The 21908-nt window shown below is 38.2% G+C and overlaps 1 protein-coding gene across 4 annotated transcripts in view; it reads left to right on the forward strand.

The window, feature by feature from the left end:
• PKIB (cAMP-dependent protein kinase inhibitor beta) overlaps positions 1 to 21908 on the forward strand; it is a 248067-nt gene that overhangs the window by 110966 nt on the left and 115193 nt on the right. For 2 of the 4 annotated variants that reach the window (XM_025381400.1, XM_025381403.1), the window contains exon 3: positions 2918 to 2998. In XM_025381400.1, coding sequence (XP_025237185.1) covers positions 2937 to 2998 — 62 coding nt within the window. In that variant the 5' untranslated portion in view covers positions 2918 to 2936. Of the gene's footprint in view, positions 1 to 2917; positions 2999 to 20584; positions 20903 to 21908 lie in introns of those variants that run through there. The other 2 variants (XM_025381402.1, XM_025381404.1) reach the window with 1 other exon arrangement.

Raw genomic sequence — 21908 nt, forward strand, 5'->3', positions numbered from 1 at the left:
AATAGTAATATAAGATACAGAATAGTCTTAACAATCAAGATAGAAAAAACATATCTCAAATGTTTTCTTTCTTTTCCTTTTTTCTATTTATCTTAAATAGGTTGATTATGTGGGTTGATGTTTTGATTTCATTGTGTAATACACTGTTGAGGTCAAACAAACTAAGCTTTAGTGAAGATTATTTTGAAAGAAACAATACAGCATTTAAAAACTTTATTTGCAAAATATGTTTCAAAAACATTTTATTTCTGGCCTTAAACAGAAATCTTAGTAATATTTTCTACATTATGCAGGCAGCAAACAGTCAGACAGGCATGCCCAAGCATTTCTATGGAATGACTTACACATTCTTAACAGCAATTTCAATTGTTCCCAGAATCGAGAATTTTTATTCTAATAATGACATGGGTAATGTGCCAATAAGGTACATACTAAAGGTGAGACATAAAATTCATCTTGCAAAATACAATTATTCACAAATGACTCTCTGAAATACCTCTTTAGGATTCTTCTTTGCTTTCCAGGCTGTTCCATGAAATTTTTGCTGCTATTACTTTAGAATGCTATTACATCCCTTCCCCTTGCTTACTTTAAGAAAACTCCCTCACGCTGAACATGCACATATACATTTTGTAATGTTAATTCTAGTCTGTCTTTTCAGTTATCTTCTTGGCACAAATATCACTTCTAATAAACACCATTAATCATAATTATGGTATTAATATCAATAACAATGATTACCCATTCTAGATTAGTTTATTCATTTTCAGTGACTTAAAGTGATTGCTTCTTGACTTGACAGGTAAGCAGTTCCTTAGACACCTCTGAGACTAGTGAGAATAGAGCAAAGAGGCCAACTGTTAGGCTTGTCAGACTTCCTTTTTTATGCTGGGCTATGGCCTCTTTTCATAGTTTCACTTGGATGAAGAACTGAAGATTCAATAGTTAGTGTCTTTGCAGTATGGGAGAGTCTAACTTGGGAGGTCATAAAAGAATGAGGGAAGGTCTTATCTGTTTATTTCTCTGGTATTTTTCTGGTAGCTGAATTGATTTAATTTTACCTGTGAGAGATTACACATCATTAATGATTGTGAGTGAGGTAAATGGCTATTGAAAGGTTGACAGTGTGAAAAAACTAATTAAAATATGTACAGTCTAATCAGAAAGAAAATATATGAGAAAAGAGGAGAATGTAAAAATGGTTAAATTATTAAGCATGTGCAAGATCTCAGGATAGTATCTCTACCTTATTGCTACATATTTCACCAAATGAGGATTATTTTTTTCTTATCTCATGGTAACATCAAATGAATAAGTTCAAATTTACATCTACAAACCAGAGATTAAATATGTCAATAAAAAAGTGAAATATCAGTTGGAAATGATAATCATAAATTAAGTAAGCCATAAATAGAATTTCAATGAGGCGTTTTGATTTGTGTGAATGAATTCATTAAATAAATATTATAGCAGCAAGTTAGAATCCTGTAATATACTTACTATCTAGTGGGATTCTTTTCCACTGCATTCCAAATTTATAAGAAATATGCAAAAATTAAGTAAAGAAATAGATCTCAGAGATTATTAACTTTTATGTCATGTAGACTTAAATACAGTTTTAATGAACAGAACCAAAGAAAAATTAAATTATATTTACCATTTTTATGCTTAGAAAAGTGGCTTCAATTTATTAAGAAAGAATCTTGAAATGGAAGATTGAAACTAAGTATGAATTGTCTGATTAACTTACTGTTATCTCAAAATATTAAGTTTATTAAATACTGTATTCACAAAGTGTTATTGAGATAGGAGGTGGGATGCAACTGTGGAGGGTCTCGGACACTGGGACACGAAGGGGACTAGCTAAAACTGGGATGGAGCAGAAACATCTCTCCATAATACAAGCCCACCAGTGTGCCATGTCAGTTTACCATTGCCATGGCAACTTCTGTAAGTTACTGCCCCTTTCCATGTCAATAACATAACAGCCTGAAAGTTACCACTCTTTTTCTAGAAATTTCTGCATAATTTGTCCCTTAATTTGCATATAATTAAAAGTGGGTATAAATATGACAGCAGGACTGCCTCTGAATTGCTATTCTGGGCACACTGCATATAGGATAGCCCTACTCTCCAAGAAACAACACCTCTGCTGCTGCTGTATACTGCCGCTTCAATAAAAATTGCTGTCTACCACCACCAGCTCACCCTTGAATGTTTTCCTTAGCAAAGCCAAGAACCCTCCTGGGCTAAGCCCCCAATTTTAAGATTTGTCTGCCCTGTATCTTTATGATCAATGCAAGAGTCTCCTGTACAATGAGGTAAGGTATACAAATAGCAGATGGTCTACTGAATAGTTGAACATCTTTCAACTTCACATGGCCTGTTATTACACCTTTCACCTACTACTTTTCTAACAGTTGACTTATTGTTGGGCTAAAGCTAAAAGGGACAGGAGATAATTTTAATTTCTTTTTTCTCTCACTGGAATAGAGGTCTCACAAGGTCACAGGCTCAGTGCTAAAGGAGAGGAATTTTAAAAACAGGGTAAAAATTGTTATAGTTTTCTTTTTGGTCTTTAATAAGTATTAAATTCAACAGTCTAAAGCTAAAGAAACGTTAAGTCTATAGAAGTGAAATTAATTATGTAAGTGAACACTGCAAATTAGAGAAAAAAGAATAATTAAAACCTAATTTCTTTACTTCTGGTCCAATGTTCTTTCCATGCCACTATCCTGCTTCCTCCAAGCATTTTGTTACAAAATTTTTTAAAATGTGAAAAAATATATTTTCTTGAATTATCCAGAACAGTTATTCCTAATGTTTTTGGAGTGTTATTACTTACATGTTATGTTAATTATGCTGAGTCCTTGTAAAACGTATGTATAATTTGTTTTTGTCCTTCTTTATCTCTTAGGTTTTTCTTTCGTTTAAAGATGGCACATTCTAAAATTAATTTGATTTTGAGATTTGAGAACTTACATACTTCCAATGGAAGGTAACATCTTTTTGGTAGTGATCACTTTTTGTCATGTTTATGTGCCTAGCAGCTAATAGAATGCCTGGTGCATAATGCACATTCCCAGAACTGAATTAAACAAGTTGATACAATTGACGTGTTTTGTGAAATCTTGATTTAAAAATCACCTACTCAGAGAATACTTCAAGTTTCCACTTTGTGTGGGTAGACATTGTCTAAATTGAAAGTAAACTGTGATCTATTGAACCAAGGATGGCATTATCAAACTTATTTATGGTTCTGTCCTGGTTAGGTTTTTCATTATTTGTGTTGTGATTGTTAAATGCAGTCTTGATACCATCATGTGATTTTTCTCATTTTAATAAAACTATATTTTCTATAATTTATTTCCATCTGTCCTTTCAGCTGACTGATAATTCCACGTTACAAATTACATTGTATTTTGATACATGTTTTTGTCCTCATCTAGTCCTTTTGCCTTTGATGCTGCTACAACTTCAAAGAGAGCTTAAATAAATGAAGAGAATGTATGGGCTAAGTGCTAAAGAGGAGAAATCTTGAAAAACCTAGATAAAAAATGGTTATATTTTTCTCTTCCGTCTTTACTGAGTATTAAATTCACCAAAGTCTCTTGTTGAGAAAGTCCTTTACCTGTACTTCCCCTCTACTGACCCCTTCTTTATTCAGCATGTTTGTGTACTCCTTATAATTGATGATATAGCAGAGGAAAGGGCTTATATTTAGGCAGACAATGGAGCAGATGAGTCTTAAACAGAATTTGGGAAGCTAGGAATCTGGAGAACATGAGAAACAACTCCGAGAACTCTCTCAGTACTGGACACAGCATTTCCAGGAAATTACGGCTTTAGGGCCACAGAAAATATATGAAACACCCGTTATAACAAATTTCCCTCTGCCTCCACCTGGGTGGGGTGGTGGGAGGAAGCAACTACTTCACTCCAGTATATAATGTTTGCAGAGAAGGTGTACCAAACAGCTTCTTTATTCAAATAAAACAGACTAAATACGCAATGTGTTTATTTCTTGTAGTTTTTTAAAAATCACACATTTTGCAGCCTATGTATATTTGTATAAATATCTGTTTATCTCTTGCTTTGTTTTCAGGTATTATTTCTTGTTAATTCCTTACAGAAACATTGTAGACTCTTACATATGCCTTGTATATTCTTGTTCAGTGAATGAATACCTTGAGAACAGAAATATGTCATGTAGATATATAAATTTCTGAGAAATAATCTAGCCCTATCTCCTAATTATTGCAGACAAAGAAACAGAAACTTGGAGAAACTGCACAACTTGTAATTAGCAGCAGAAAGGGTTAGTCTCAGTTTCTTTTGATTCCCTCTGCAGTGTGTTTTCCATCAGAAAAATACAACTGCTGCCAAACTGATGGATTTCCTATAACTCTTGACTACAGGATTAGTCAAGAGGTTGTAACTTTAGTGCTGAGCCTTTATGACCTAATAACTTCCCAGCACAGGAATATCTCTTCAATGAAGATGTATGCCATGACCTAGAAATTTTACTTCTCAATATCTATCCTAGAGTAACGCATGTTTATAAGGATTCATAAAAAAGGATGTTGCAGCTATGTTTGTAATAATAAAGTCCTGGAGATAACTTAAATGTTTCTGTATAGGGGAATGGTTAAATAAATCTTAATATTTTTATGCTATGAAATACTATGCAACAATTTTAAAGAATGAGTGATACCTATGTTTGGCAAAAACGGCTGAATTCTAGAATGTTGTATTACAATGTGTAAAACACATAGCCATGTAAAAAGCAGTATTATATAATATATCTAGATCCATATGATGTGTGTGCAAAAGCATTAGCAAAGGGTGGAAATTAAATATGTTAAACTGTGATAGAAATAGTCAACTATGGGGATGGTGGGACTAAAAGTTGAAGGTGGCTGTCAAAGGTGATTTGATTTCATCTCCATGTCTTAAACTTGTAAAAAATTTTAAAAAAAATACTTATAAACGTATCAGTGTAATGTAAAAACAAGTTGGTTAAAGCACATTATCCAATAAAAACTTAATATGTCACTGTTTTGACATGATCTTAGACTAGGGGCTGAGAGAGAATATGCAGATGTGGGAGAGGAGGTGGTCATTCTAGGTCAGCTCATGTTTCACAAAGCAGATAAATAAGTTATTGACATTGCATTATTACAAGACAAAGAAAATAGCAAAGAATAAGGGGTCAGCAATGAAAGAAGACAGTAAAGGTAGTCATGTTTTTATTAACAGAGCCAATTTAGTCAATAACAGGATACCAATTTTCTTCAAGTCCAAAGACGTGATCATCAAATATTTGCTATGCATAGTCTCTGATAAAGTTCAGAATTTTCAGTCTTTGGTTATTCTGAAGTATATTATCTTTTGATGCTTCTGTACATAATCGTAATGTATGTTTTGACATTAATAGAAATCAGAAAAAAATGAGTAAAAATCAGGACACAACAAAAGGGGGATTTTAAACATACACTTTTGGGAAAACGGTAAAGTATTCAGAAATGCCAAATTATTGGTAAAGATGAGTGGTATCTGATTAAAATATTATCTTTCTAAGCTCTGAGTCTGCTGCAGGCAAACATGTCATTTTGAAATGATGCCTTATTTATAGGAAGAAGAGCTTCATGAATAGCTATTTTACATAAAAATCATTCACAGTGAAACTTTGTGAGGTTTATTTATAAGAAGCTATATAGTGTAGAGGTTAAGACCACAGGCTTAGGGTTCAGATGTATCTAAGTTTTGAAACCTGGTTCCACCATTTACAGAGTTTAAGACCTTGGGTAAGTTACTCTATCTGTACCTCAGTTTACTCTTTTATTAAAGGCAATTATACTGCATACCTCACAGATTGCTTTAAGGAGGTAATAAATGAGGTATTGTAAGGAAAGCGCTTAGCTCTGCAAGTGCTCAGTAAGCTACAGAAGTTACTTTTTTCTCCCTCCAGTGGAAGTGTATAAATGTAGGCAGACTGTGAAAGGATAGCCTTTTATTAGTGTTTTGCAAAACAAAGTGTAGATTATTTAGCTCTTTAGTTAACTTGGTGAATATACACACCAAAGATCTGAGAATTTTATCTCCATAGTGGATTTTTCAAGTTTAGATAAGGGCAGAACGATCAGATATTTCTCTTGGTGTAGCATGCCCAAGAAAAAAGGGAGAGTCGGAGCAAAGCCAGAGAGAGGTTGGAGATAAAGGTGATGGTGGGGAGGTGATGCAAGCTTAGCGTGCTGTCCACAGGGCTGCCCTCTGCCCACAAAGGGTAATGACTTCTGTTGGCAAAGATTTGGGAGAAAAGGGATTAACATAAAAGTGTAGAGCACGTCTGCCAATGCTAAATCATTCCACGGTTGTGTGGTTCTTTTAGAACTACCCCTTGCCTATCATAGAGTATCTTTCACGAGTTTTGCCAAAAAAAAAAGAAAAAAAAAAAAAAAAACCCTGATTTCAGACATCTGGACAGATTATAGTTTATCCACCTATTAACGTTATCTCTAAGTTAGGAAATTCCACAGGCTACAGCTTTTCCTTATTAAAAAATTCTATAGCAAGGAAAGTCTCTCCTTCATCTAATTCCTATCTCTCAGTACACACACACACACACACACACCCCCCCCACATACACACATGTTTTCCCAGATTAGACAAACGTTTTCTAACTATATGCCTTTCGCATGAATAACTGAAGGGCTCCTGGAAGTTATTGATTTTCAGTATTTTTTGCATTGACATACTGATTTCCTCTTCTTCCTTTACTAAAATGGATAATATCTATTCACCATTCTTTACATAACATCCCATAGATTTGAATGTCTAAGTCAATTGTCAAGGTGTTAGTTGAAATCCAAGTCAATAACCCAGTATTTTGTTTTGTCCTTTTTAAATGAGTTAAATTACATCTTTGCTCTTATCATTTTCATTCATTTAGCCAATGAGATTATTGTGGTATATTAGACTTCATTCAGTAGAGTAGTATTATTCTAATTCAATACATTAGTATGATACTGACCCAAATATAAGCATCTTTCATTTACTGTATAAATGTAACCTTTCAGATAAAAATCTGGTTCAAATTGATCATCTATATGTGGTTTGTGTTTAGGTATGTATGTATTTATGTATTTATTATTTTCATTTTTTATAGACACAATCTCACTCTGTTGCCCAGGATGGAGTGCAGTGGTATGATCATGGCTCACCGCAGCCTGGACTTGCTGGGCTTAAGCAGTCCTCCCACTTCAGCCACCCTCGTAGCTGGAATTATAGGAATTACAAGTGTGTGTCACCATGCCTGGCTAGTTTTTTTGTTTGTTTGTTTATCATTTGTATATAAGGTTTAAAAAGCAAAAGGAACTGTTTGGTTATTAATGTCCTCAACTGGGTTTCAACACATGGTATTGAAAATGCTAACTTGCTGTATGGTCACTTTTCCTTTTTTTTTTTTTTTTTTTTTTTAACCTGAATTTTCCTTTTCCTGAACTTAATGAAGTGAAGATTCTAACTTAGTGGTCAATTTCAGTAAACACAGCTGAAGTGGTTGGTACATCTATTTGATTCCCCTTATACATTAAAAAATAAATCTAATTAAAGAATTGTATTTTAGATATGTAATCTTCTAGAACAATAAATTTATTTTGGAAGCTGGCAGGGCATCATTTACATAGAGGATAAATAATAAATTATAAATTATAAATATTTTGCAAATTGCTTCCTGTAAAATGCAACAGGAGATGGATGGACTGACTAACATACTTTCTGGATCTAAATTTCTATTATTACGACTGTGGTTTTGAACAACTGTATGCAACTTTTCCAACAGAAAAATGAAAACTGTTTTATCTTAAGTTAGGGTTTGAGTAAATTCTGAAAAATTTTAATCTTTAAAAGAATCATGAAGAAGTTGCATTTTAAATATTGTCTAGCCATATACAGTGTCTGATAATTCACAGTCAAGAGATCAGGAACACGTTTTCAGGAAAGAAAAATCCCTGCTTTCTTGAATGGTGTCCCACATCACTTCTCTCACTCACCTGAAACTTTGTCTATAAATTACATTTGTCATCACAGAAATGAGATAAACTTAAACACTAAGATTATTGTGAGAAGATGAAAGCCATTGCCTTTTTTAGAGTAAAAGAAGCACAGTTTATCTAGAGTAAAACCTCAAGAGATTAGCCACTGAGTTAAGGATGCAAGTATAGCAGTGCTTTTCAAACTTTAATGGGTTTACAAATCAAATAGTGATCTTGTGAAATGCAGATTGTGATTTGGTAGTTCTGAGATGGGGTCTGAGATCTTACATTTCTAACAAGCTCCCGGTAGTACCAATTCTACTGGTTCGGGGTCTCATGTAACAATAATGTACATAACTCTCATATTTGGGGTCAAGTAACATTAACATTTTTGATATTAAATTTACAAATGTTAGAGCTCACTGGCTTTCCTAAACATTCACAGACTAAAGTATTGATGGTTAAGGTGTGTGGTGTCAAGCTACTATTTTCAGCCATTGTCGGGGAAAACCCTACCTCTGATATTCAATGTGGATTCTTTTCTATTTCCCTAAGCATTGGCTGATCTGAGAAACAAAGGGAAAGAGTACAAGAGAGAGAAATTTTAAAGCTGGGTGTCCGGGGAGGACAGCACACGTCAGCAGGTTCTATGATGCTCCCTGAGCCGTAAAACCAGCAAGTTTTTATTAGTGATTTTCAAAAGGGGAGGGAGTATACAAATAGGGTGTGGGTCACAGAGATCACATCATATGCTTTACAAGGTAATAAAATATCACAAAGCAAATGGAGGCAGGGTGAGATCACAAGACCATAGGACAGGGCAAAATTAAAATTGCTAATGAAGTTTTGGGCATGCATTGTCATTGATAACATCTTATCAGGAGACAGGGTTTGAGAGCAGACAACCTGTCTGACCAAATTTTATTAGGCGGGAATATCCTTGTCCTTATAAGCCTGGGAGCACTACAGGAGACCGGGGCTTATTTCATTGTTTCGACTTCAACTGTAAAATACAGCTGCCCCCAAAGCAGCCATTTCAGAGGCCTACCCGCAGGGGCCGTTCTCTTTCTCAGGGATGTTCTTTGCTGAGAAAAAGAATTCAGCGATATTTCTCCTATTTGCTTTTGAAAGAAGAGAAATATGGCTCTGTTCTGCCTGGCTCACTGGCAGTCAGAGTCTAAGGTTGTCTCCCTTGTTCCCTGAACATTACTGTTAACCTGTTCTTTTCTCAGGGTGCCCAGATTTCATATTGTTCAAACACACATGCTCTGCAAACAATTTGTGCAGTTAACACAATCATCACAGGGTCCTGAGGCGACATACATCCTCCTCAGTTTATGAAGATGATGGGATTAAGAGATTAAAGTAAAGACAGGCATAGGAAATCACAAGGGTATTGATTGGGGACGTGATAAGTGTCCATGAAATCTTCACAATTTATGTTCAGAGATTGCAGTAAAGACGGGCATAAGACATTATAAAAGTATTAATTTGGGAAACTAATAAATGTCCATGAAATCTTCACAATTTATGTTTTTCTGCCGCAGCTTCAGCCAGTCCCTCCGTTTGGGGTCCCTGACTTCCTGCAACAAGCCATAAATTGTCCCTTTACTGAAACAATTTGTTTACTGGAATGAAACTAAATCTGATACATCAGGCCAACTGTGTCTACAGATTTGTGGACATAGGTTTTGGAAAAAATAGTGAATTGATTTATGTACCTGTGCTTTTTAACTTTCTTTATTTTGGATGCTCCAGATGACCCAATACAATCCAGGGGCAGGGGTAGAAAAAGTTGGCTGCAGCAAGTTTGTATGCTTTTTATTTTTTTGAAACAAATTTATATAGACTGTTTTTAGATAAATATTGTAGAAATATTTAGTGAGGAAATGGAGACATTTATTAATAAGGAACCATTAAGTCATTAAGTTAATGTAAAAGCTGAGAAGATTATCACTCAGAATTGGTAAATATATTTTATTTGTCCCTCTCCTTGAGATGTAGCCTCAGCATTGCTTTTGATAATGACTTTATCACATAAATTCTAGAGCATGACCCAAAAGCTGATCCCTTGTTGATAATGAATAATTTGTAAACATAATATTCATGATTGTTAAAGCTTTTCAAAGGCAATATAGATGAGATTTCAATACAATCCTAGTTAAGACTGATTTCATTCAAATCTAATGTAAAAGCCCTACTTAATTTTATAGAGTAATGATAATATTAATTACAGTTTTATCTGAAAATTTAGACATAAAAAGTTAAGGACACAAAAGTTCTCAGGAACAGAGTTGAGAATAGGCTGGTTGTCTTAGAACTGTGTCCTCCAGATGGAATCTTCCTCCCAAGCCACTGACTCAAATGTTAATCTCTTTTGGCAACACCCTCACAGACACACCCAGGTTCAATACTTTGTATCCTTCAATCCAGTCAAGTTGACACTCAGTATTAACCATCACAAGTCCACCCCTTGCCAACTTGAACCCGTGCAAATCTCCTGAGATTGTACATAATCTTCAAATAAAGACAACAATGAGGTCATAATTATGCCTAATATAATACAACTATCCTTTGTACAACCAGCAATGCACGAATCCCCAACCCAAATGCTGTTACATAAAGTTAACAATACTTAAATATTGATGTGAAGTCAATAAATCTTATGTTACATGATAAAGGAGAAAGGAAATAAAATGAAGACTTTTGTTTGTTTGTTTGTTTGTTTGTTTGTTTTGTTGGAGCCTTGCTCTGTCACCAGGCTGGAGTGCAGTGGTGTGATCTCTGCTCACTGCAACCTCCACTTCCTGGTTTCAAGTGATTCTTATGCCTCAGCCTCCCAAGTAGCTGGGATTACAGGCATGTGCCACCAGGCCCAGCTAATTTTTGTATTTTTAGTAGAGATGGGGTTTCACCATGTTGGCCAGGATGGTCTCGATCTCATGACCTTGTGATCTGCCTGCCTCAGCCTCCCAAAGTGCTGAGATTACAGGCATGAGTCACTGCACCCAGCCAAGACATTTTCTTACTACAAGTGTATACATGCACAAACATGTTTTTAACAAAAGAAGAAGGAAACACTCATGACAATTACAGTCCTCATTTCTGCAGCTGGTCACATGGTCGTAGCTGGTATTGATGACTACCTTCTTCTACTATCCATTCTGTGTTCCCTTTACCTTCAGCAAATATCTCAGCAGGTCGTGGTTTTTTTCCTGATGGAGAGACCCAAACCTTCATTCCTGAAGGGTCTGAACCATTTGTAGTCCTGCCTGGATTGGGCTGTTGCCTCAGGCAGCACAGGGTTTGTCTCCTCAGACAAAGGTGTAAAGGCTGATGGCAGCATGGGTCAGGAAGGGGATGTTGCCACCACTGGGGATGGGGAAACTGTTTCTTCTGGAAAAAAGGTTCATCAGAGTTTACAAATTCCGTGTCCCCAGCTTTATCAGGGTCCTCCCACACATCCCCATTCCAAGTTACATAGTCCCATTTTTTTCCAATCAATGCCCTTACTTTAACAGTAGACACCTGGTGAAGCTGTGCGTGCATTTTTCATTGCAGGTCAGCCACTCGCATGATTAGAGCTTGTGTCTGTTTTTCCACAATTTCAGCTCTTCCTCTGCAGGAGATAAGACTTACTCAGGGCAATCTTAGCAGATTTGAGTCTCAGTGTCTGCTTCTGAAGCTGGGAGACAGAAACCCTTAGTTACTCATTTTCTTTCATCACTTTGTTCACTGAACTTAGGAGCAACCAACCAGCTTAATTATGTTCCTTGGTTCTCCACATGTGGTCAAAGGTATTATGTATAGAGTCACTTCACTCCTTGCCTCTCATGAGTTGTGAATCAGGAGTGTCAAATGGATTTATTTTGCATAACTCTCTAAACAGTTTCTGCCAAACACTATCAGTGTTCTCTATACTATTAGAAGTAGAGTTCTTAGCATTTTTGGGTCTAATCATATTAAGCAACCAACCTTAGAAACCTCAAAACCAATGAAAGAACTCCATCATTAATACTCCGTTCCTCTAGAACCACTCTTGGTACCAAAATCTGTATTAGGGTTCTCTTAGAGGGACATAACTAGTAGGATATATCTATATCTATATCTGTCTGTCTGTCTATCTATCTATCTATCTATCTATCTATCTATCTGTCTGTCTATCTATCTATCTATCTCTATCTATATAAAGGGGAGTTTATTAAGTATTAACTTACTTGATCACAAGGTCCCACAATAAGCTGTCTGCAAGCTGAGGATCAAGGAGAGCCAGTCTGAGTCCCAAAACTGAAGAATTTGGAGTCCAATGTTCAAGGACCAGAAGCATCCAGCGTGGGAGAAAGACATAGGCTGGGAGGCTAGGCCTGTCTCTCCTTTTCACATTTTTCTGCCTGCTTTATATTTACTGGCAGCTGATTAGATTGTGCCCACCAGATTAAGGGTGGGTCTGCCTTTCCCAGCCCACTGACTCAACTGTTAATCTCTTTTGGCAACACCCTCGCAGACACACCCAGGATAAATACTTTGTATCCTTCAATCCAATTCAGTTGACACTCAGTATTAACTATCACAGACTGGGAAGAAACCACCTGAGGGAGTACAGGGAACAACAAGCAAAGTGCACAAAGAGTTTGGAGTAGTTGTTCTTGTTCCTTGCAGCAAAAGTGGAAAACCTCATAATTCAAGAGACATCAGATAGAGTATTCAAAAAGTCATTACCTCAGAAGGGGGGCAAAATAAGCCCTAGATGAATGACTTCTTTCTAACACTGCCTCACAAAACTTAATAGACAGACTTAGAAAGATAGTCATTTCAGGTAACATAACTACAACCAAGACCAACATTAAGGAATACTGATAGAAAAACAAAAATATTTATCACCCACCATAAATGATGAAATCACGATGTCTGGATTCTAATAAAAAATGAGTAGGCATGCAGGGAAGCAGGAAATATGACCTATAATGAAGAGCAAAAGCAGTCAATGGTAACAAATTCCAAATTGACACAGATAATAAAATTAATATATGAGGACATTATGAAAGTTATAGTAACTATATCTTATATGCTCATGAAAATTGAGGAAAGATTGAGCTTGTTAATTAGAGATATAGAAGATACGAAAAAAACCAGATCATTCAAATTTCTAGAGTTTAAAAATAGAATATATGAGATAATGAATGCATTGTATAAACTAATAGTAGGTTAAATATGACAGAGTAAAAAAGAATCAGTGAGCTATAAGGCCTAGAAACAGAACTATGAAAAATAAAACATAGAAAAAGGGCCCCAGAAAGCATCAATGATCTGTGGGACAACTTCAAGCAGCCCGAGCACATATAGAATTAGAGTCCCCAAAGGAGATGGGGAGAAGGAATAATTATACAAAAAAATGAATGAAATGTTTCCAACCCAAGAAGGTCAATGGGTCTCAAGTTTGTCAAGAAAATTTTATCAAGGATATAAAAATAAAATGGCTTAAAATTATTAATAAAGAAAAAACTTCAAAAGAAGTTAGAGAAAAAAAGTTTGTACATGGGACAAAGTTAAGTAACTTCTTTAAAGTGTTGGGAAAATAACCTCTCACCCTAGAATTCTATATCAATGTCTTCCTTATTACTCAAGAAAAAGGATCTTCCTCAAGTACTACTGACCCTTGACCAACACAGATTTGAACTGCGTGGGTCCACTTATCTGTAGAGTTTCTTCCAACTCTGCCACCCCTGAGACGTCAAGACCAACCCCTCCTCTTCCTCTTCCTCTTCCTCCTACTCAGCCTAATCAACATGAAGATGATGAGGACGAAGACCTTTATAATGACAAACTTCCACTTAATACATAGTATATATATTGTCTCTTCCTTATGGCGTTCTTACTAACATTTTGTTGTGTCTAGCTTACTTTATCATAAGAATACAGTATATAGTACCTATACACATATGCTCATGAAAATTGAGGAAAGATTGAGCTTGTTAATTAGAGATATAGAAGATATGAAAAAAAACCAGATCATCAAATTTCTAGAGTTTAAAAATAGAATATATGAGATAATGAATGCATTGTATAAACTAACAGTAGGTTAAATATGACAGAGTAAAAAAAAAAATCAGTGAGCTATAAGGCCTAGCAACAGAACCATGAAAAATAAAACAGAGAGAGAAAAAGGGCCCCAGAAAACATCAATGATCTGTGGGACAACTTCAAGCAGCCCAAGCACATGTAGAATTAGAGTCCCCAAAGGAGATGGGGAGAAGGAATAATTATACGAAAGAATGAATGAAATGTTTCCAACCCAAGAAGGTCAATGGGTCTCAAGTTTGTACTATATGTACACATATGTACTATATACTGTATTCTTATGATAAAGTAAGCTAGACACAAGAAAATGTGTTAATCAACTGTTTATGTTATCAATAAGGCTTCTGGACAACAGTAGTTATTAGTAGTTGTGTTCTCGGGGGGTCAAAAGTTAAATGAGGATTTTCAACAGGCGAGGGTTCAATGCCCTTAACCCAGTGTTGTTTAAGGGTCACCTGTAGTTTGGAATCAATTAGGAAAGCATGGAGTCCTCCCTTTTTTTTCCTTGCAAGCTTTTCCCTTCCTTTTTTTTTTTTTTTTTTTAATCAATACAACGTTGGGAAAAAGATTTATCTTATGCATATCTATTAATTGTTAGTTCTGAAGTCTGGTTTGTAAAGGCAGATGTTTACTCCTAGGTATCATAGCGGTGCTTCAACTCAAACCACTGGAAATTATTATCTGACATTATTATCTCCCTAAGATTCTTTTCTGTGATGTAAATTACTCTGCTTCACCTTCCCACAGCTGAACCCAAATAGCGTTGCACAAGAAGCTACTGATAGGGTCAGTGTAGCTTTAAAACAGCTTAGGACTCATAGAAGAAGCTCAAGTGGTTGGGAATGGGAAGATGCAGAAAGGAGACAAGCTTTGTTTTCTTCAGAATTTTGTCTATAGAGCTGCAGCTAATGAGAATCATAAGGTGCATCTTAGCCTCGAGGTTCTGAGAAATGTTGATGCCAGAGATTATATTTCAACCATTGAGATGCTTTAAGGAATACAACTTTTGTTGTCATTTACTTTGGATTAATTAGCTAATGTTAATTTTTATAGCTTTTCCAACTCCTGTAGAGTGTAAGGGAAATTCCTTACCAAAAAAAACAAAAAACAAAAAACAAACTACAAAAAATTCTGTGTCAATATGGTTAAGTTGGCTGGGCACTGTGGCACATGCTTGTAATCCCAGCACTTTGAGAGGCCGAGGCGGGAGGATTGTCTGAGGTGGGAGGATCGTCTGAGGCCAGGAGTTAGAGACCAGCCTGGCCAATGTGGCAAAACCCCATCTCCACTGAAAATACAAAAAAAAGAAAATTAGCCAGGTGTGGTGGTGCACACCTATAGTCCCAGCTACTTGAGAGGCTGAGGCAGGAGAATTGCTTAAACCCAGGAAGCAGAGGTTTCAGTGAGCTGAGATCACACCAGGGCACTCCAGCCTGGGTGACAGAGCAAGACTGTGTCTCAACAACAACAACAACAACAACAAATAGGATTAAGTTTACATTTTTGGTTCCTACGCAAACTTTTAAAAGAGACTAACTTTTAAATCCAATTCACCAGGAACATCTCAAAAGCTTCCCTTTTAAAGACTCCATCCACCCCAACTCTGAACAGTGATGCAGAAGTTATGGTTAAATTAGAGTTTATCTAAATTAAAAAGACCTAATTCATGTTATAAGACAACTTAACATTCATTATATTTATCTGGTTACTCAGTAATTTGGGATCATAATAAATAATACCTATTATGAATAATATAAATGTCATAATGATGCTCCTTACCGGAGTTCCGATAAAATGTATATTTTCCAATTTAATAAGAGAAGGCATGAGAGACATCAGGATTTCCCATGTTAGAAGCTGTGAATTCATGTTTTAATTATGATGAGCATCTAATCTTAGATCTAACCCAATCTTAGATCTTATGAATTTGTGCACAGAAGCAATTCACATAAAAGTATATTGAAAACTTTTGAACATTTCTTTTTTTTTCTTTTTTTCCAAGAGGAGGAGTGGAGAATCCAACTTCCTCAGTTCTTTGTAACCACACTTCTCACTGTCCCAGGTACATGACTTCTCAGTGCTTTTTGTACCCAAGACAGATAGCTACTCTCAAGGGTGTAAAGACTCTAGGCATCTCTAATCTTCTGATTTTCATATGTGTTAAATGTCATAGTTTGAAAGCTTTAGAAACATCGATAAGGTTCATATTATTGTAGTTGTGTTTGCCAAATAGACATGGAGAGCTATCATGCCAGTGTCATCCAGTCTTGCTATTCCTCTGGCCTCCATAGACTTGGCTACAGCGGACTGAATGGTGGTCTCTAAAAAGACATGTCCATGACCTAACCTCTGGTACCTGTGAATGTGACTTTCTTTGGAAAAAAGATCTTCAAAGATTCAATTAAGGTAAAGATTTCCAGAGGAGATCATCCTGGATGAATTGGGTGGACCCCAAATCCAGTGACAGTGTCCTTATAAGAGCAGGAGAATACCAATGCCGACAGTAGAGAAGAAACACAGGGAAGATGTGAAGATGGATGCAGAGATTGAAGTTATGTAGCTATAAGCCAAAGACAATCAAAGATTACCTGTGGCCATTAAAAGCTCGAAGAGGGCTGGGCATGGTGGCCCACACCCGTAATCCCAGCACTTGGGGAGGCTGAGGCAGGCGGATCACCTGAGGTCAGGAGTCCAAGACCAGTCTGGCCAACATGGTGAAATCCCGTCTCTAATACAAAAATTAGCTGAGTGTGGTGGCACGTGCCTGTAATCCCTGCTACTCAGGAGGCTGAGGAAGGGGAATCGCTTGAACCCAGGAGGCAGAGGTTGCAGTGAGCTGAGGTCGCGCCATTGCACTCCAGCCCGGGCAACAGAGTGAGACTCTATTTAAAAAAACAAAAAGCTAGAAGAGACAAAAGAGGATTCTCCCGTGAGTCTTCACAGGAAGTGTTACCCTGCCAACACTTTGACTTCAGACTTCTGGCGTCCAGAACTGTAAGAGAATAAATTCCTTCTGGCATAGGTCAGCAAATTTGTAGTAATTTTTAATGTCAACCCTAAAAAAACAAATCCACTAGCAAATGAAAACACGGCCTGGGCTGATGGTAACTACTGTCCACTTCTTCTGCCCAAGTGTCAGCCAGCCGAGCCCTAAAGAGACATGAAAACTAGATCTCACTTGAAACCTTGCAGCCACATCCTTCTCCCTGCAACTCTTGGTCTCCCCTCAAAATACAAACTTCAGCGTTTAGTCTTTCCCAAACTTTAATCCTCAGAAGGTAAATACTGATTCTTGTTTCACCCATGTGAGAATTTCTCCTTTCTTCCACACAGCATTGGTTACATAATGTGCCGGGCTCAATGAAAGATGAAAATGCAAGTCCCCTTGGTAAAAAAAAAAATACATATATATATATATATATATATATTTCAAGGCAGGGACAGGAGAGTATTAAACATTGCATGGGGCCTTCTTAAAAGTAGATCTTGAGCAAGGCTTGTGGCTTATGTCTATAATCCAAACACTGTGGAAGGCCAAGGCAGGTGGATCGCTTGAGCCCAGGAGTTCGAGGCCAGCCTGGCCAACATAGAAAAATTCCCTCTCTACAAAAAAACACAAAAGTTAGCCAGGTATGGTGATGTGTGCCCATAGTCCCAGCTACTCTGGAGGCTAAGGTGGGAAGATTGCTTGATCCTGGGGGATGAGTCTGGAGTGAGCAGAGATTGGGCCTTGCACTCCAGCCTGGGCGACAGAGTCAGACCCTGTCTCAAAAACAAACAACACGTAGATCCCTGCTCGACTGAACAGGTAGTAGACTCATGAAGCCAGCCCTACCTCCCACCTCTTAACTACTCTGACCTTGTAGAATCCTCATTTAATATTGAAAAATACCACCACCCTCATAAACTATTCACACCATGCTTTCTCCATTTTCTGGCATTAAGTAGGAAATAAGCTTTCTTCTAAGAATAATTTCCCCTAGATGTCCCTTTGATGTAGACTGTTCATTATTTCACATTCTAGGGTCACAGGGGCAATGTTGGGATCTTTGTAGCGCCCCAGTATTGCTTCTGAAGTCTTAGTTGTCTCTTTTACCAGTCCTTGATCTACGTAGGCTTTTTCTCCCTGGATATGCACCTTCTGCCCCAACTTTGCATAGTCATCCTCTCAGTTCTGGATCAGTCCACTACATTCATGGAAGTATTTGTTATCAGATTCACTCCTTTTTTTATTCTGGTATTACTATTGGTGGCTTCAATGTCCATATAGTTTCTTCAATATCTTAGTCCCTAATGTCTTGATCTTCACTCTATGTTAGCCAACCCCACCCTTAGCTCCTCCATAAACTACCTATCTTTGTACTTCCAAAACTTCAAAGAAAACAATCCCACTTCCTGACTACAACTTATCTTCCTATCTCTCTCATTTGATGTGGATTTGTACTTGGACTCCTCCTTCTTCTCCCTTCTTTGTCCTCACTTATTTTCCTATTTAGTCTGGTTCACCTTAAAACACTTTTTAAAAATAGTACCCAAGCTTGCTCCTTGTCTTTTCATCACTTCACTTGGCACAATTCCAAAGCTGCATTAAACGTTCTGCATTTAAAGTCATGTATTTGACACAATTCGCAATTCACATGATTGTGTGGAGTTGCTGCTACCACCAATTCTTGGACTCAAAAACTCCTCTGTGCACTTATGGTCAGGTTCTGTCTAGCATTCCCAAAAGCAACTACTGCAAACCTTCCACATATTCTTACTTTCCTAGTAGAAATGAGAGGCCATCAAAAATTTTAAATCTAAATAGACAAAAGCATTCTATAAATAGTGTTCTTATAAGTCATTATTTGGTCTTAAGTGTGGAAACAAGGTTAATATTTATTCATTTCAAAACTGCCTGTGAAGTACCTACTTTGTGAAGGTATTATTCTAGGTGTTGAGGATGTGGCCTTCCCGGGCCATACATTCCAGTGGTTCTGATGATTTCATACGTAGGTTAAAAGCTTAGCAGTGAGGTCTAGTGGTTTTATCACATTGATCCCAAAATACAGATTTTACAAAGCAAATTTTTCAAGTGTAGGAAATACACTCTCAAGATCATAAAAATCCAGTCATGATACCATAATTCGTAAGTTCAAACATTTTAGTATCACTCTCTGTCATAGTACCTCTAAAATAAATAAACATTAGAATCATTTGCCCTAGATAATAAAAGTGTATGTTATTATATAATACGATAATAACAGGCCTTAGAAATATGCCAAATAATAAGTTTTAAAGTTATACTAATGATATAAATAACTCTCAATCTCTTTGATTAATGCTTGTGTAACCACACAAGTAACTATGTTTTTATTAGGCTGGGGCAGAAGTAACTACAGTTTTTGCAAGTACTTTTTTGCAATTACTTTTGCACTAACCTAATAAAAAACAAAATGTGCCTACATCACAATTTAGAAAAATCACAAGCTTTATTAACAGAGTATAATTTAAGGAAGTCAATCAATCTTGAAGGCAGAAAGACCTAAGTTCAAAATTGATTTGGAATCTTCTCAGCTATTTATACTTGTTCAAAGTATCTAACCTTGCTGAGCCTCAGTTTACTATCTGAAAATAGAGAAAATTATTACTATATTGTGGAGGTATGAATATTGAATAAAGAGCTTAATTGTACTACCATTAGCACACACTGAATAAAATATTTGTCTGATTTTATTTTCATGTTTCCATATTTAGGCTTTTGCCTAAAAAGGGAATTTGGAAGTGGTCATTGGCAGATGTCATAGGCTTTGGGTGGCAAGTCAGAGCATAGTATGAATGAACAAATTAGTAAAGACTAGAGATTAGAGAAGACTTTGAGTACTAATTAAGGGTTTCGAGAAACCAGAGGAGATTTTAAGACTTCAGTGAGAAACCACTTTCTCAAGAAGCAGAGGAATTAATTTTATCAGCAGCATTGTCGTCCATGTAATATGGCTTTTAAAAAGCACAAGGAGACCTTAGTAGTAACGACTTTATTTTTCTTAGTGAGAACCTGAAAGTGAAACTTGATATACATTATTTTTTGCTTTTATTGCACAAAAAGTTGTTTCCATTGCATATTGCTTCCCAATCTGTTAAAAAAAACTCGAAGACCCAGATTCGGGGCGTAGATAGGAAGCCTGTGTACCTTCCTGCCTTCTCCGTACAGCCAACATTAGATCAAAGGGCAATCTTGATGGCACCTGGAGCACAAACCCTGCTCGGGGCGCGTACAACCGGCGGGACAGAAAACATGATGCGACGTCAGAAAGCAGGAAGGGAGTTGAAATTCCCGCAGTCACGTCACAGAAATCTTAGCAGAACCTCACGATCGCCCAAGGGAACTAGGAGTGGCGAGCGATGAGGACGCGGGTTGTGTGACGATCACCGATAATTAGTTGGTGGTTAACGCGCAAGTAGAAAAAAGAGCTCGCCCCAGGCTGCCAGCAGAAGAGAGCCACCGTGGCACGTGCCCCGGGGAGTGCCGCGGTGGCCGAGTTTGCACGGAGAGCCGGACACCGCCTGGGGAGCCGCTCTCGTAGCCTGGGGGCGGGACGCGGCGGCCGCTCCCTCCGCCCCCTAGTAGCTGCCACCGCCTGGCTGCGCCCCAGCCCAGTAGCTCAGACGCGACTGCATCCCCGGGACCGTAGAGGCTGCAGAGAGCTAGAACCCGAGTCGCAGCTCCGAGTCGCAGCTCCGGGCCGCAGAGCGCTGGGCGAACGCGAGGGCCAGGGCAACGGCAGGGCGGGCAGCTGCGCTCTCGGCTGGTACGTACCTGGTGGAGCTGGCGCGTGAGTGGGTGTCGCTGTGCGAGGAGGGAGGGGAGGGACTTGGGGAGTCGGGGGAGGCTGACCCAGGGAAGATGTGGTAAGTGCAACTTTCCCATTTTCTGCCCTGCCGGCACAAGTATGGGGGGAGTTCAAAGCAGATGCCTCTTTTGCTTGGGCGACCCGACCCCATCGTTTAACTCACAAGCCAGGGTACTCAGAGAGTGAAAAGGACGCTCACGTCAACAGGCTTGACGTGGGAGGTCTGTCACCTGCCTTTTGCCCACTCTGCCCTGCAGGAGGTCATTGATGACCTCCTGTCACAAGTCGCTGAGCCTTTCGCCTCTCGCCCCAGCAATGCCAAGTCTTTTCCCTGGGCGGTGCTTCCCAAGCCCCAGGTAGTTGCGAGCGGCCGCGGGGTTAGCAGACACCCGAGTTCTAACCCGCTCGGCCAGCGTCCGGCTGTGTGGCTTTAGCCAAGTCACCTCACCTCACTGGCCTACGTCCATTCTTTGGATAAAATATGGAGGTGGGTAAACCGAGTAAACTCAAAGGTTCCCCGTAGCTATTGGATTTTCCCTGCTGCTAGGACCCCGGCAGGCCGCGGGGAGGGACACGAGTGCCAGGTAGTCGCGGGGCTGAGGGAGCGGAGAGCCTGCGTCCCGGCTGGTGCTGATGCTAGTGCTGCTCAGCCCCTTGGGGAAATTCCTGAAGGTGCCTTCCGGAGGCAAATGACCCTGCCTTGCAGCAGGTCCCTTCAGAGGGAGCTCAGAGGGAGCTCAGAGGGCCAGGTCAGACCGGTCTTGGTAGAGCTCCCCGGGGAACGCAGCCAAGGGAACTCAGATCCTTTAGAAAAGTGCATGCGTGAGCTAGGCATGTGGGAGGCACTAAAACAAACAACAAACAACAAAACACCCTGCAGGTGGTAGTGTTATTAGTTGGAGTCTGGGCAGGACTGGAAAGTGGAGATTTGAGGCGGATGACCACTTAAACGTTCACCTAGAAA

The sequence above is a fragment of the Theropithecus gelada genome, chromosome 4, assembly GCF_003255815.1.
Source record: "Theropithecus gelada isolate Dixy chromosome 4, Tgel_1.0, whole genome shotgun sequence".
Lineage (NCBI taxonomy): Eukaryota > Metazoa > Chordata > Mammalia > Primates > Cercopithecidae > Theropithecus > Theropithecus gelada.